Here is an 18,040-nt window from a genome sequence, read left to right as displayed (position 1 = left end):
ATGATGCCACCAGAAAAGATCACTTTCCCTTACCTTTCATAGATCAAATGTTGGAAAGATTAGCCGGAAATAGTTACTATTGTTTTCTAGATGGATTTTCCGGATATTTTCAAATTCCAATAGCACCCGAAGACCAAGAGAAAACCACATTCACGTGCCCTTATGGTACTTTTGCTTACAAACGCATGCCATTTGGACTTTGTAACGCCCCTGCAACCTTTCAAAGGTGTATGATGGCGATTTTTCACGACATGATAGAAGAATGTATGGAAGTATTCATGGATGACTTTTCAGTCTTCGGTGATACATTTAAATCATGTCTAGTTAATCTGGAACGAATGCTAATTAGATGCGAAAAATCAAATCTAGTGCTTAATTGGGAGAAATGCCATTTTATGGTTAAAGAAGGCATCGTTCTTGGACATAAAATTTCAAAAGAAGGAATTGAAGTGGATAGAGCTAAAGTAGATGTAATTGCTAAACTTCCACATCCCACAAATGTTAGAGGAGTTAGGAGTTTTCTAGGGCATGCCGGTTTTTACCGACGTTTCATAAAAGATTTTTCTAAAATTGCCACTCCTATGAATAAACTCCTAGAAAAGGATGCGCCATTCATCTTTTCAGATGAATGTATCAAATCTTTTAATATTCTTAAAGAAAAACTCACTAATGCACCGATCATGATAACACCAAATTGGAATCTACCATTTGAACTAATGTGCGATGCAAGTGATTTTGCAATGGGAGCCGTTTTAGGACAAAGGATTGAAAAACGATTTCAACCTATATATTATGCTAGTAAGACATTACAAGGAGCACAAACGAACTATACAACTACTGAAAAAGAACTCCTTGCTATTGTCTTTGCTTTTGACAAATTTCGATCATATCTCGTTCTAGCAAAAACGGTGGTCTATACCGACCATTCTGCTCTTAGATACCTATTTTCAAAACAAGATGCTAAACCAAGATTAATCCGATGGATCTTACTCTTACAAGAGTTTGATATTGAAATCCGAGATAAAAGAGGAGCAGAAAATCTCGCCGCTGATCATCTTTCTCGTCTTGAAAATCCCGAATTAGAAGTTCTGAATGAATCGGCCATACAAGACAACTTTCCTGATGAATATCTATTGAAGATAGATTATAAAGAAATCCCATGGTTTGCAGACTATGCAAACTACTTAGTTTGTGGATTCCTTGAAAAAGGATTATCGTACCAAAGACGAAAGAAATTCTTCAGTGATATAAAACACTATTTCTGGGAAGATCCACATCTGTTTAAAAGTTGTCCCGATGGAATAATACGCCGATGTGTATTTGGAGATGAAGCTAGTAAAATTTTAAACCATTGTCACACAGGACCAACAGGAGGGCATTATGGGCCTCAACTAACAGCAAGAAAAGTTTATGAAGCTGGATTCTATTGGCCTACAATTTACAAAGACGCACACCTTCTTTGCAAATCCTGTGATGCATGTCAAAGGGCCGGAAAAATAAGTCAACGTGATGAAATGCCACAAAATGTCATCCAAGTATGTGAAGTATTTGACATTTGGGGTATTGACTTTATGGGTCCATTTCCAAAATCTCATAATAATCTATATATACTCGTAGCCATTGATTATGTATCTAAATGGGCGGAAGCACAAGCTCTCCCAACTAACGATGCACGAGTTGTAGTAAACTTTTTAAAACGTCTTTTTGCAAGGTTTGGAACACCGAAAGCTTTAATAAGTGATCGGGGTACTCATTTTTGTAATAATCAACTTGAGAAAGTTCTTAAAAGATATGGAGTAACTCATAAAATCTCCACCGCATATCATCCACAAACAAGTGGACAAGTTGAAAATACCAACCGAGCTTTAAAACGTATTCTAGAGAAAACCGTAGGATCAAATCCGAAGGAATGGTCCATTAAATTGGAGGATGCACTCTGGGCTTTTAGAACAGCCTACAAAACTCCAATTGGAACCACACCTTTTAGACTTGTTTATGGAAAAGCATGTCATCTTCCAGTAGAAATTGAACACAAAGCATTTTGGGCTTTGAAGACATGTAATCTTGATTTACATGAAGCCGGACGTCTACGATTAAGTCAACTAAACGAATTAGAAGAATTAAGACATGAAGCATACGAGAATTCGTTAATCTATAAAGAAAGAATGAAGAAATGGCATGATAAAAGAATCAGAAGTTCAAAAGAATTTAAAGAAGGAGACAGAGTTCTTCTTTTCAATTCACGATTCAAGCTATTTCCTGGAAAATTGAAATCAAGATGGTCTGGACCATTCATAGTCAAAAGAGTTTTCCCATACGGAACGATAGAATTAATAAATTCAAATGGGATTGAATTTAAAGTTAATGGTCACAGAGTTAAACATTACATACAGGGTCCGATGGAAGTCGACAACGAAGTTAATCACAATTTCAATACCACAGCTAACTAAGTATGGGGAGAATCAAGTCTTTAAAGGATAATATATATTTCTGTTAGAGTTAGATTGTCTGTTTTCGTGTAATTCTCGAAAATGGAACACGTATGGTCTTTCCCTAGCAGACCCTAAAGAACTAGTCTTCTCCCCCCATTCTGAATTTTTATTTTTTTTAGGTTTTTACGAAATGAAGACTGCCTGTGAACTAAACCATGGTCTAATGCTACACGCTTTGATCGCTAAACGTAATAATGACATACTCCCGAGTGAAATAGTATCAGTAATCAGAGAAAGAATGGACGACACCTAGAAAAATGTCACAAATGCGGAAAATGGTCACATGGAGGTAAATGTTCAAATAATCAAACCTATTCAAATACCGAATTTGTTACTTTATGCAGAGAAGGACCGTTCATGTGTTTAGAAGAAAAGACAATGAATGCTCGAGGTTACGCCTATGCAGCCATGGAAGACCAATTAAACCGACTATCTTATGAATATAATAGATCATATAACTAAGAAATCTATTTCACAGGTATGTCTGTACAGTTTTTATTTTTATTTTTATTTTTAACCTTTTGATAATAAACGCTAATTTGTTCGCTAAAAAGTATTAAATTGGTATTAAATAAAATTAGGTTTGGCGACCGAAATTATTGATATCATTCAAAAATTTATTACATCACTGCGAAATTTAACGTTTATTCTTAAGGTATAAATATCTTTAAACAATCAACCCAAAATATTTCAAAAATTCGTCATGAGTTAAATTAGGTCTTGGAACCGAAATTACTTTACCGAAAAGAGGGGCGCATATTTTTGATAATATTTGATTGATAAAAGTGGGATAAAAAGACAAAAAGATTTTTAATTTATTTTTACCATGTTTTTAAAATTAATATTTAAACCTTAATTTAATATTGTAAACTTTATAAAAACAATATATTTAAAATTGTAAATATTTAAAAAATTAATATAAGTTTGGTATGAATTTATAATATGAATTTTTAAATTAAGTTTGGTGTGAATTTTTAATTTTTAAAATATGAAATTTTAATTTTATGCATTTCAAATTTTAAGTTTGGTATGAATTTTTAATTTTTAATATTAATTATGAATTTTATATTTATGTTGTGTGAATTTAAAAAACAAAAATTTACTTTATCTCATTAAGTTAAAAATATGATTTTTAAAATTCGTCGTAAGTTGAAGACTAGGTCTTTGAACCGAAATTGCTTTACCCGAGGGAGGGACGAGAACTTTTATTATCATTATTTTTAATCTTATTGATTTAAAGTATGCCAAAAACATTGAAAAAACCCAAAAATCTTAGCTTTTAAAACAATCGCTACAAAAAGACAAATTTTAAAATTTTGTCGAGGGACGGACTAGGACATCGATCCGAAACGACCTCGTCCTAAATAACAAGGGAAACAAAATTTTAAAATTAATTTCTTAATTGTTTTATAAGTTAAAAAAAAAAAAAAAAAAAAAAAAAAAAAAAAGGGTAAACTCCGCGACTCGCGGAGTTTTAAGTGAAAACCTCCGCGACTCGCGGAGGGACAAAAATACAGAAAAAAAAAATAAAAGGAACGAGCTGGAACAGAATAACACACACACACATACTGCACTTCGAAAAAACCCGAGAAAACCCACGAAAATCATCCCAAAAACTCGATTTTTCACCGTTAATCTTCAAATTTTTCACTACAATCATGTTGAGGAGGATCTTATCTAAGAATTACTCAAGAAAACAGGTACAATTACACCCCAAATCACCTTTAAATCCGAATTTTAGTGTGTTCTTGAGCATATTTTCATAATTTGAATTTTGTTAATTTTTAGTGTAATTAGTGTTAAATTGTTAGTATATTATGCATGTATAACCTAGATTGATGCTTGTTAACATCATTTGAAGCCAAAAACTTCAAAATCTTTAGAATCTAGGGTTTGTGTTCTTGAGCAAATTTGGGGCTTTTTGATATAAACAGGTTATGGCCGATTTTTGTCATGAATTGTTGCTAAATTGAGTAGTGTAACATGTCTAGGTAGTTAAATGATCCAAACTTTGAGCCTAAACATGATTTTGAGAATTAAAGTGGACTTTTTCAAGTCCAAAATTCATGAACTTGATTTTTGAAAGATAATGCCATTTGAGACTTGTTTATTTGCTAATAATGATTATTTTGACATGTTATTTGAGTTGAATGCTTATGAACTTGGCGAAAATTTTCGTATATGCTTATTTGAAAAAGTGTAGATTTGATAAAAAATGTGAAAATAAGCTTAAGTTTGATATAAATTAATAATGTCATTGTAATTATTTTGATTGATGATTTTGCTGACACTAATGCATATTTGGATGCACAAAATTTGTGTTTGATGTGTTTTGCAGAATGAAAGGGGTGAATCTTCATCCCAAGCCCGTCATGCTCCTGCTGAGAACTTGGAACAACAGGAGGTAGATAACTACTACAAGCAGGATGTACCTCATCCAGTCATGACCTTTTCAGATATGCACTTGGAACAGTTGCACCCGAACCTGCGATTTGACAGACTTTGGATAGATTATCCAAAATATCAACGGGGTTTGCATACTCTTCATTCCAAGGTTGTTGAGGTACCAAGGGTCATAGAATGGGGACCCTTAGAAGCTGTAGAATTGGCCGGGCCAATTAGGGAATTACTGGTACAGAGGTATGGTAATTCTTCTTTTAATGACTGGATATGTTTATTCACCATATGCAGACCTGTATATAAAGTATGGTGTGAAGAGTTGTTATGTAGTATAGAGTTGAATGATCGGGTAGCTAGTTTAACCGATCGTTCTTTTATTAGATTTTTGTTAGGCGGTTCGATGCGCCACATGTCTTTACTGGACATGGCTCAGGCTTTACGTATATATACGCCTGAGGAATTAGCGTCTGCCGATTGTAGAGGATTGATACTAAACGGTAGGAAAATAGATGAGAATTTTGATACACACGGTGTGTGGAGTCAAATGACAAGCCATCACCGTTTTAAAGGGGGAAACTACTCTTATTTGGATATAGATAGAGCCGAATTAAGAGTAATACATAGGTTTTTAGCTAATTCGATTACACAAAGGGGTAAAAACAAAGAAAAGGTAAATGAACAAGATTTGTTTTACCATATGTGTATTCGAGACCCACACAGCGCTGTAAGTATACCATATTGTGTGGGTTATTATTTATCAGCTATGGTTCGAGGGATGCGTCCACATAGCATAATAGGAGGTGGTATTTTTATTACTTTGATTGGTGAATATCTCGGTGTGGATATAAGTCGGGGGGGATTATTAGTAGAAGAGCCGGAACCCCGTGACACTATAGGTTTAAATGTATACCATGGTGCGAAAGTGTTGAAGCGGCGAAATAACGCCGCAGTACGATACAATGGTAGACATCCACAGGTAGAGAGAAACCAGGAACAAGGTAATGTAGGAGGGGGGCAAGAAATTCATAGGTTTATAGCTTCTCAGGAATACGAAAATGCTAGACAGAGAGCATTTGAAGATTGGCAAGTTCATCAGAACCAGATCATAGCGCATTGCCAACATATAGGTAGAAACTATATTCCTACACCGAAACCCGTCTTCCCTCCTTGGTCGATAGAGATGCAGCCACCATATCCTACGTATGACCCTGCCGAAGCATTCTATAGCACTTATGGTTATGCGTGGAACCCCTATTGGTACCAATATCATCCTTAGTTTACTTATTATTTTTTTATTATTTTGTAATTTGTAATTATTGATATATTTAATATTTTTAGTTTATATTGTAATCATTTTTATAATTTCTAACTTTTATTCTTAGATTTTAATAATTTTTGAATGTGGGGTAATAAACCAAACTTCAAAAATATGTATATATGTTTGCAGTTTATCTTATGTACACAACAGGGTAAAACAACGCGTTTTCAAAGACTGGCATTAAGTTCAGCAAAAGCAAGTAATTTTGACGACAATGATGCAACATGTATGTGAAATAACAACAAGACGGAATGAACAAATGATGTGCACCATTTATCATTCAGCAAACAAACGCCAATATATTTGGAAACTTTGGTAAAAATTTAATCATTTTCACACAAATCACCCTCAATAATTTAAATTGTTACTGATTTCTTGCAAATGAGGGCATTGCAAGATCTTAAGTGTGGGAAGGGATTAAATTCTTTCGGATTTTAAAATTTTTATATTAAACACTTGGTTACCATTAAAAATACTAGTAAAGCAGTAGTTGTATTAGAATCTAGTGCTCTCTGATAAAAAAGAACAGCCCTAGTCTTATATACTGACTACCCAATTCTAGTAAAATTTTTCAAAATTTTCAATTAAATGAATTAAAATCATGTTTATACACATTTATGAACGATAAAACTAGGTTTTAACACCGAAATTATTGTTACCTCGGAAAGGACATAAATTGAGAAACAAACTAAAATGTTAAAATTCATTTAAAATGGAATAGAGGACGATAAAAAGAAAAATAAAAAGCCAAGTGTGGGAAAATTTACCAAATTATTTTAAACATATGTCACATATATCTGTAACAAATAACTGAAAATACTTTTGCTTTGGACTAAACTAAACTGTTTTACCCGATGAAAGAAAAGAAGAGATGGATCTACACGATGAATCAATTCCATCATTAAAAGGAAGTAAAGTCTTCCGAAAAAGACACGCGCTTCTTGATTTAGGTCATGAAGTTGTCGTTCAGACCAGCTGTAGGTTGACGAAAAATCTAGAAAAGTCATCACTAAAATCAGCAGGAAATCCACGGACCTCAGCATTAAACAGGGTCGCCAAGTGGTCAGATTTATCCTAACCATGAGAAGGATTTATCTCGTACAATGGGGGGGCACCATGCAAATTAGCTGGATAAGACTAATGAATCAGATCCCCAGAAAGGATAATCTCCTTAAAGATTAAAAATCAGCTTTTAAGACTGATATTACTCAATCCTAGAGATTGACCTTAAAGATTGAGAATTACAAACTCATGGAATTCAATGATATCTAAACTCGAGCTTAAACGAGAAAATATTTTGATCAAAATTATAAACCGATTTGTTTTCTGAAAACCCTATTTTCAATGCGTTCATTACCATTGAACGTAAAATCCTAGGAATTCACCTGGAATTCATTAGGTCACCTGAACTAAATCGGGTGTCAACCGTAAGAACGGTGGTTGCATAACATGGTCAAAGACAGAACCTTGTGCCAGACCGAAAAATCATAGGATGAGCTTTACTATTGCTCCTACCAAGGATAGTAATTGCGTCCGACACGTTATAGACCATAATCAAAAGCATGTCACGGGACATTGCCTTAAACAGTTGCTTGTTCAACGCTTTCCTTTACAACCGGACGGTAGTTTGCCGAAAGGTAATATACGGAACAAGTAAACTGGACGTGTTGCTTTCCAAATACAAGGTTAGCAAGTGGGTGACACAAAACCGCAAGTTTTGAGCTAAAATTTTCAAATCTGAAACCCACAAAACCCACAAAAATATTTTGCAAACACCGGTAAAGGGTTATCCCGAAAAACTTATCTAGGGTAAAAACTAGATTTCAAAAGATCAAATGTTTTCATAAAGATCCAATTTCCTTAATGGATCTAAATTTTTATAGTCATGTGGGACTGTAAACCATATCGTTACTACCATTGTTTATACCGCCATATAGAAATCACTGATGTACAAAGTGTGAAGAATAAAGAAGTGATTCTAGTATTTCAAGACAATATTGCTTGAGGACAAGCAACGCTCAAGTGTGGGAATATTTGATAATGCTAAAAACGAACATATATTTCATAGCATTATTCCTCAAGAAAGACAAGCTTTTAGTTGCAATTGTTCTATTTACAAGTGATATTCGTTTAAATAATAAAAGGTGAAGACAAAAGACAGATTCGACGAATTGAAGACGCAAACGACCAAAAAGCTCAAAAGAACAAAAGACAATCAAAAAGGTTCCAATTATTGATAAGAAACGTCTCAAAATCACAAGAGTACAAGATTCAAAACGCAAAGTACAAGATATTAAATTGTACGCGAGGACGTTCGAAAATCCGGAACCGGGACCAGAGTCAATTCTTAACGCTCGACGCAACGGACTAAAAATTACAAGTTAACTATATATATAAATATAATATAATATATAATTAATTATATTAATTATATATATATTATATATATATATTTAAAACCGTCGGCAGCAGGAAACTCCAAGGGTGTAAACTGTAAATACCTCTCCGCGACTCGCGGAGTTTTAAGGGTATTTTGCCGCGAGTCGCGGAGCCCCAAAATTCACTTCTGGCTATAAAGCCAACCGAATTCTGATCGAATTTTACATCCTTTTTTCTCAATCTCTCTCAATATATACGTAATATATATTTATATTTATAATTTATATTTTAATTTTAATTATAATTCTAATAATAAGGGTATGTTAGCGAATGTTGTAAGGGTGTAAGTCGAAATTCTGTCCGTGTAACGCTACGCTATTTTTAATCATTGTAAGTTATGTTCAACCTTTTTACATTAATGTCTCGTAGCTAAGTTATTATTATGCTTGTTTAAAACGAAGTAATCATGATGTTGGGCTAATTACTAAAATTGGGTAATTGAGCTTTGTACCATAATTGGGGTTTGGACAAAAGAACGACACTTGTGGAAACTAGACTATGGGCTATTAATGGGCTTTATATTTGTTTAACTAAATGAAAGTTTGTTAATGTTAATATAAAGATTTACAATTGGGCGTCCCTATAAATTACCATATACACTCGATCGGACACGATGGGCGGGGTATTTATATGTACGAATAATCGTTCATTTAACCGGATACGGGAATGGATTAATAGCCACTAGAATAATTAAAACAGGGGTGAAATTACATTCAAGGGTAATTGGTGTAATTGTTAACAAAGTAGTAAAACCTTGGTTTACACGCAGTCGATAACCTGGTGTATTCATTAAACAAAGTATTAAAACCTTGTTACAATTCGAATCCCCAATTAGTTGGAATATTTATCTTCGGGTATAATAATAATTTGACAAGGACACTTGCAATTTATATTTATGACTGATGGACTGTTATGGACAAAAACCAGACGGACATATTGAATAATCCAGGACAAAGGACAATTAACCCATGGGCATAAAACTAAAATCAACACGTCAAACATCATGATTACGGAAGTTTAAATAAGCATAATTCTTTTATTTTATATTTAATTTCCTTTATTTTATATTTAATTGCACTTCTAATTATCGCACTTTTATTTATTGTTATTTTATTTAATCGCACTTTTAATTATCGTACTTTTAATTATCGCAATTTAATTTTATCGCATTTTTATTCACAATTTCATTATCGTTATTTACTTTACGCTTTAATTTAAGTCTTGTATTTATTTTATATTTTACATTAGGTTTTAACTGCGACTAAAGTTTTAAAATCGACAAACCGGTCATTAAACGGTAAAAACCCCCCTTTATAATAATAATATTACCTATATATATATTTGTATTTTTATAAAAGTAAACTAATATAGCGTTGAGCTTTGTTTAAAGATTTCCCTGTGGAACGAACCGGACTTACTAAAAACTACACTACTGTACGATTAGGTACACTGCCTATAAGTGTTGTAGCAAGGTTTAAGTATATCCATTCTATAAATAAATAAATATCTTGTGTAAAATTGTATCGTATTTAATAGTATTTTCTGCTAAAATTATAAACTATTTTATATACACCTCGTTCGACATCAATAAGCATATATTGAAGTAGTCTAAATATAAGTTGATGGATTTTCAACTTGTAACATATAACAAGACAAGATTCATACATATACATATTAAGTAACTACTTAGCAAGTTATCATTTAGCACATAGTCAAATAATACTCATGTATAAATAGCAAGTAGTAAAGTAATATTCATGTAATAACTAATAAGAGATCACTAATTACTGTAGGATTAAACATATAGTGATAGCATTGAACCAAGACTATGTAAGTTTTACTTGCAAAGTGGCATTTGCAAGATTAATATATAAGTATACATTAATGTCCAACACATGTACAAGGAAGGAGCAACTCTTGGTTGGGACTTGATGATCATCCTAAGTATGTCTAAATACATTTTAGATATACATATTTTCCTATAACACTTATGTGTTATCCCTTAATCAAGGCTTAATCGTCGTTAAGGTATCATTATGTGTGATTAACCAAGATTAGTGATCTAGTGACCAAAACTCCTTGGGGTATGAAAGAGCAACTATTCTAAGCATGTTTAAATAAGTTTCATAAATTATAGATGTCCCAAACTGGTCAAACTAAATTTGATCAAAAGTTCGAACAGAACCTTCTGCGTTCGACCCACGGTTGACCATGGAGTCGACCATGCACTCCTGGTTTCACAAACCAGGGTACACGGTTCCACGATCTGACCTGAGGTCGACCGTGGACCGAACCGTGAAGCCTAATTTTCAATTTAAGCTTTCTTTGCTTTTAGTCTTTTGCTAGAGTAAGTGTGGATTAGTGAACTTGTGCTTTTATGTCAAGATGTCTACCATCACCTCTAGTTATGTGCATATGTCATCATCAAAACACTTATTGTTATAGGTTAAGATTAACGTATAGTCATACAGCATAATCCCCCATTAACCCACATTCTCCCCCAACAACAACAATAATAATAATAATAATAATAATAATAATAATAATAATAATAATAATAATAATAATAATAATAATAATAATAATAATAATAATAATTATTATTATTATTATTATTATTATTATTATTATTATTATTATTATTATTATTATTATTATTATTATTATTATTATTATTATTATTATTATTATTATTATGATTATTAATACTATTATTATTATTTTTATTATTATTATTATTATTATTATTATTATTATTATTATTATTATTATTACTACTACTACTACTACTACTACTACTAATATTATTATTATATTATTATTATTATTATTATTATTATTATTATTATTATTATTATTATTATTATTATTATTATAATAACAAAATTAAGAAAGTAAAGGATTGGAACCCGGTAATCAACAAAATTAAGAAAAGACTTTCGGAGTGGAAAATGCGTTCGATGTCTTTTGGTGGTCGATTGGTTCTTTTAAAATCGGTGCTTAACAATCTACCATTGTATTACTTTACGATCTTTCGTGCTCCGCCTTGTGTGCTTAAAATTCTTGAGAGTGTGAGACGCAATTTCTTTTGGGGTGGGGATCATTCGGGGTCTAAAATTCCGTGGGTTAATTGGGTAACTACTTGTTTACCTTACGGGCGTGGGGGTCTAAATATTGGTTCGTTCAAAAGTAAAAATCTTGCTCTTTTGGCCAAGTGGTGGTGGAGGTTCAAAACCGAAACCAATTGCTTATGGTCCAAAATTATTCGGAGTATTTATGGAATTGACAGTGGCTTGCGGTCGGGAGATGGGCTTGCTCGTCTTTCGACTTCGGGTATTTGGAACAACATCATCTTTGCAGGCAATCAAATCGAGGATTTAAACATTATTTTTATTAGCTCATTCAAAAAATCCATAGGCGATGGAAGTTCAACGGAATTTTGGAACGAGGTGTGGTGCGGGGCGGATAGTTACAAAAATATTTTCCCAAGGTTATTTAGGCTCGAGGTAAACAAAGATATTATGGTTTCGGGTCGGATTACTGCTCGCACAGGTCAACAAATTCAGAATAATAGGTCAGGTCAGCAGCTTTCGGCAACAGGTCAAGAGGGTTATGCTGCAGCTTCAGATTTTCAGGAGGGTCTCGGTCGTACAGGTCATACTCAGGTGGATAACGTGCAATCTGCGGTGGCTGATTCATCTCGGGTTAATGTATACCAGTCAACAGGTCAGTCAACAGCGGGTCTAGCAGGTCAGTCAACATTAGGATCGGTTTCGGTTAGTTTTGTGTGGGAGTGGATAAGAGAACCCACAGGTCGTACAGCGGGAGAGTTACAGGAACTATGCAATCTCTTGAGATCGTTTTCTTTTGATTTTAATCGTCAAGAATCGTGGAAATGGGCACTTGCTAGTAATGGTATTTTTGAGGTTAGAAAGTTAACTCATGTAATTGATGAAAAGCTGCTCCGAAGTGACACTCAACATACGCATGAGACTCTGAGAAATAATCTTGTTCCCAAAAAGCTCGAGGTTTTTGTACGGAGGGCTTTGAGAAAAAGATTGCCGGTTCGGATCAAGCTTGACAAAAGAGGCATCGATCTCTATAGTGTTCGATGCCCCGTTTGTGATGATGGTCTCGAATCGGTTGATCATGTTTTGTTTGAATGTAAGCTCTCTTTGGACGTGTGGAACCGTGTGTACAAATGGTGGAACTTAGCTAACATCCCAGGTCCTTCTGAATTCCTTCGTGGTAAATCGGCTCATTCTATGTCCTCGCTTGGTTCGAAAATTTGGCAAGCTGTGGAGTGGATTTGTGCATACTCGCTTTGGAAGAATCGGAATTCGTTGGTGTTTCAAGGCAAAAGTTGCATCTCGGCGGTGATCCTTAATGAGATTCAAGTTAAATCATTTGAGTGGATCTCGGCAAGGATCAAAGGCTCTAAAATCGATTGGCATTGTTGGCTTGTAAATCCTTATATGTATTTTGAGTTGTAATTTGCTTGGGTTGCAACCTTTGCATCCTAGCTTTCTTTCGGTTTTTGTATTTTTCGTGTAATGGTGCTTCCATAAACTGTGGTTGTGCCGGCTCTCTTTTTTAATATTATTTATATTGATTTGCTTTTCAAAAAAAATAAAAATAACAAATAATAAAATTTGATGAAGTATGTCATGATTGACAATTGTATGTTATGAGAATGTCATGGGAGAAAGTGATGAGGAAGGTGGAGAGAGAAAGTTAATGTGGTGTTGAAAAAAAGTTGAGGAATTATATCATAGTTGTGAGTGGTCTAACACACCATTGGCAACCATAACGTACTTCCTCGGATCTTATTATTATTCTTATTTATTATTATTAATATTATTAAATTGATATAATAATATTTTTAAACAACACTTTTATTAAGAAACACCATACGGTTACATTTATTGTTTTTTTAAAAAAACGACATAATCAAAAGACATTACATTCATAAATTACTAAAAACTATTTCTTATTCGGATTCTGAATAAAAACGGCCATTGATATCGTAAGAAGGTTGCGAGGGTATATAACGGCCACGTTTATCGTAACCTTCGTTGTTTTCGGTGATGTACGTAACGCCTACCCAAAGTTTCTTCATCTTCATAAACTAAATAAAGAGAAATTCGATTTGAACGTTGATCGACGGTATCTTTTATACCGTACCACCATTCGTCGGTACTGTGATACGTAGCGGGCAATTCAGGATCACAATCATCTTCATAATACAATACCTCCGTCTGTTCGAATGGAACCTTTTCGTTTAAAAAGGATAACAGGTCTTTTAAACCAAAGATGCACACGTCAATATTTCTGAACGAAACTTTAGAACCACGCATATAATCGTAATTTTTAGTTTCACTACAAAATTCATCACTGTAATAAACGTCGAATGAAACAATTATGGGAGGAAGTGTCAACATTTTTAGTTGAGTAAAAATTTGTGTTTTAATTTGTAGTTGAGAAGATGAATGTGATTTGTATTTTGTATATGGCTTATACATATAGTGTAAATATAAATATATCCGTTACATTTATGTTTATATCCGTTAGAGAAAATATTGTTGGATGTCGCCCTCGATTCTGCTATCTCAAGAAATTCTCCAGGACGAAACGGGTTTGTGACTTGGTGGGCGGCCGATGGCGGACATAATACCAACGGTGCCCTCGGTGAAAACGATTGAGGGCGGTTGAGAGCGAGAACCGTTGGGAGTGGTCTTATAACCAAACCAACAAAAAACAAAATAATGTAAACAATCAAAGTGAGATAATTTAAACTTCTAGAAACTAACCATATAAAATTGTAAAAACGTGGTACTCCGTATTCTGCAGGGTTAATAAAAAGTCGTCTAGTAGTAAAAAAAGTCAAAAAAATTTATTAGGGTTTTTATTGCATAGTCCCGAAAAAACAAACCCACATTGAATGCAAAACGCGGTTTTAGAGCAACGAAAGATATATGATGATGATGATGATAATGATAATGATGATGATGATAATCACATACATTTTTTTTTTTTTTTTTACGGCGAAGAATGATAATCACATACATATACATACATTATACATGTACTGTCAAATATCATAATATGGGCTGACTTTAGGTTTAACCTTCTGTGTACTTACTGTGTCTGCCAGCATGAATGCATGAGCTTTCAGTAAATGCACTCTTTAGGTTTTCGCTGTCACACCCCACTACTCCTAATTTTGACTTTTTTAGTCAACATCTCACTACCATTCTTTGTTGTTTTCTATATATTTGATGATATAACCTAGCTACTCTTACCACTAGTGTCTCTCATCCCTTTGATATTCCCAACAAATAAAACACCTTAAATTCCTCATTTTTTTTATATAAATACACAAAGATTAATATAAATATAGAGAAAGTTTCAAGATCAAAGATTTATTATCAAAAAGGTAATCTTTTTTAAGATTTAGTTACATCAAGAAATTAAGGAAATGGGAAGGCCACCATGTTGTGATAAACTTGGTGTGAAGAAAGGTCCATGGACTCCAGAAGAAGATATTATGCTTGTTACTTATGTTCAGCAACATGGCCCTGGTAATTGGCGCCAAGTACCTACTAATACTGGTATGTTAATTAAATATTCACCTTAATTAAAGTAAATAATATATGTTTTTTGTACCTTTTAAAGTTTATAAAAAAAATATATGTATTAATTAATAGTTATTTGTTTACAGGATTGAGAAGATGCAGTAAAAGTTGTAGGTTAAGATGGACTAATTATCTTAGGCCTGGAATCAGAAGGGGAGATTTCACTGCTGATGAAGAGAAAATGATTATTCAGCTTCAAGCTCTTCTTGGCAACAAGTAATTAATATTTTATTTCATTTTTTATGGTATCAAGATAAATAAAGATATAAAAACTATTTATTTTATACTAATATATGTAAACATTCTAAGTTAGCCAATGTGTCTATTAAAAAATGACAAGTTTACAAACATTTAATAAATAAATAAATAAATATTTAGGGTTGGGTGATAAAATGCTAAATTAAATTAAGTGTATTACTTTTAAAATCAGGGATCTTATAAAATAAAATTATGTTTGTATGGTTTCAGATGGGCAGCTATAGCATCATATCTACCTGAAAGAACAGATAATGATATCAAGAATTATTGGAATACTCATCTGAAAAAGAAGCTAAAAAAGCTTCAAATGGGATCTGATGAACAAGATCTAATTCAGGTTCACAATAATAACAAAGATCAATTCACATCTTCAACTTCTTCATCGTCTTCATCACATTGTATGTCTAAGGGCCAATGGGAGAAGAGGCTTCAAACTGATATTCACATGGCAAAACAAGCTTTAAATGATGCTTTATCAGTTGATCATAAGCCTAATTTTTTTGTACCACAAGTTACAAAACCTAGTTATCCATCTAGCACTGATAACATAGCTAAATTGCTTAAAGGGTTTATGAAAAACTCGCCAAAAAGCAACAAAATATGTTCAAAATCAAGCATTGATGAAGTGAATGCTGCTATTAGTAGTGAAAGCAAGATTTCATCCGGGGTTGATTTATCTGAAGCATTTGAATCGCTTTTTGGGTTCGATAAATCTACTTTTGGGTCTCCAGAAAATTCGGATTTTTCGCAATCAAACACATCGCCCGAAGGAAGTATTTTTCAAGACGAAAGTAAGCGATTCACGATGTTTGAGAACTGGTTACTTGATGAAATTGCTGGTGGTGTGGTTGATCAAGGAAAAGAGGAATTATCTCATTTTTCTTTTGATGAAAGTCCTGATTTTTTCGATAATTGATTATTTATGTTTAGAAGGATTTAATTTGATAATTCAAATTTCTTGGTACTTAAACTCATGTTTCCTTTATTTTTTGGGGGTTAAATTAGTTATTTGACTTGAGAGTTGTAGAACTCAAATATGTTTAAAGTTGCTTTGTGAATGTAAAAGAATTACACCAATCGTTTAGTTATGATTTTGTCAAGTTAGTCATGATATGAGATTAAATTTAATACTAGTCATTTTAGCTTTGTATATATTTATATTTGAATTTAAGTTATCTATAGTTTCTATTAAAGTTTTAAAATAATGATGTGATAAATAAATATTTTTTAAACTATAAAAAAATTCAAAAAGAAATTAAAAAATTCAAAAGCACCACGATGATGTCATAAATAACAATTAATCTTAATTATATACACTTAATTAATAACAATTAAAGGTAAATTGATAATAATGAAAAATAAATGCAAAAGAGATATAATAACTTAAACAGTTATTCTGTTTCTAAATTAAAAAAAATTCTCCTGTATATTATTTAATCAAAATTTCAAAACAATATCACCTACCTTCATATTAATGGTTTAGTATTCTCTCTTTAAAAATCTTTGATTATTTCGGATCATATGTTCCAAACAAAATATTTGTGGTATGCTTTCGTTGTCATTATTTACTATATGCGTTTTATAAACATCAATAATTTGATTATCAAGTTTCTTAGTCGGAATCTGTGATTTCACGGGTCATTAAACTAAATAACTTTAGCATTTACATTCACTTAATAAATAAAATATATCATTAAACTGTTTCGTTTAAAAAAATTCGTGATTCCACTGGCCATTTCACTAGTTTTAAATTTTAAAAGAGTTGTTTATCTTGTAGGTAAGTGCATATAGTAGGGGTACGGTTAAACCTTTGTATTTTGTTAATTAAACTAAAATTTATTACGTTATTTACAAATTATAAGCATATATTTAATTTAAAGAAAATGCTAAACGTTTCATAACAGATACGTTTAATATTCTTCTTTAATTTAAAAGAGTGATCCTTACACATTTTTTTAATACATACACAGCTTTTATCATTAACTTACAATTATGTGATCTTTAGTTAACTTACATACCCACTTTATGTGATCATTAGTTATGATTTTGTAGTGTGACATTTGGGTACATGTAATTTTTTTCCTACTTTGACCGAATTGGTACTAAAATTAATTAATGTATACATCAAAGATTGTTTAACATTCAAATCAAAGATTTGCTCCATACTCCTGTGCCGGGATTAGGATTAGATGCTCTTCGACAAAGATTTCATCTTATGCGATTGAAAATCGGGGGCAAGAAATTTAATCGATTGTAGGTTGCTGGGGTGGTTGTTAAGCCGATTATAAAGACTCGAAAAGGTAATGGTAAAGGTAAAGGTAATGCGGTTGTCAAGTAGTGTTCGAGCGGTTTGGAAGTTTTTGTGTTTTATTTGTGGTGTTTTCGTTGGATTTGAACTTTTTGTATTGGTTCTTTGTATTTGAGTGTGTTCTTTGATAGGTTTGTGATCCGGTTGTTCAAGGCTTGAGTTTAGTTAACTTAGACTATTTGTTTAGTAG

At 32.6% G+C, this 18,040-nt stretch overlaps 2 protein-coding genes across 2 annotated transcripts; both read left to right on the top strand.

Annotated features, from left to right (window-relative positions):
- The first annotated feature begins 11,600 nt into the window (after positions 1 to 11,600).
- On the top strand, positions 11,601 to 13,142 carry LOC139888887 (uncharacterized). Its single transcript, XM_071871869.1, has one exon. It carries the CDS (start codon positions 11,601 to 11,603, stop codon positions 13,140 to 13,142), a length of 1,542 nt encoding a protein of 513 aa, XP_071727970.1.
- Positions 13,143 to 14,986: 1,844 nt separating this feature from the next.
- Positions 14,987 to 16,655, top strand: LOC139891943 (transcription factor MYB30-like). The gene is made up of 3 exons (XM_071874969.1): positions 14,987 to 15,260; positions 15,371 to 15,500; positions 15,753 to 16,655. Exons 1-3 carry the CDS (start codon positions 15,128 to 15,130, stop codon positions 16,456 to 16,458), a joined length of 969 nt encoding a protein of 322 aa, XP_071731070.1. The 5' UTR covers positions 14,987 to 15,127; the 3' UTR covers positions 16,459 to 16,655.
- Positions 16,656 to 18,040: the final 1,385 nt, after the last annotated feature.

The sequence above is a fragment of the Rutidosis leptorrhynchoides genome, chromosome 2 (assembly GCF_046630445.1).
Source record: "Rutidosis leptorrhynchoides isolate AG116_Rl617_1_P2 chromosome 2, CSIRO_AGI_Rlap_v1, whole genome shotgun sequence".
Classification (NCBI taxonomy): Eukaryota; Viridiplantae; Streptophyta; class Magnoliopsida; order Asterales; family Asteraceae; genus Rutidosis; species Rutidosis leptorrhynchoides.
Note: the sequence above shows the minus strand (reverse complement) of the source record. Positions and strands in the feature narration are given on the sequence as shown.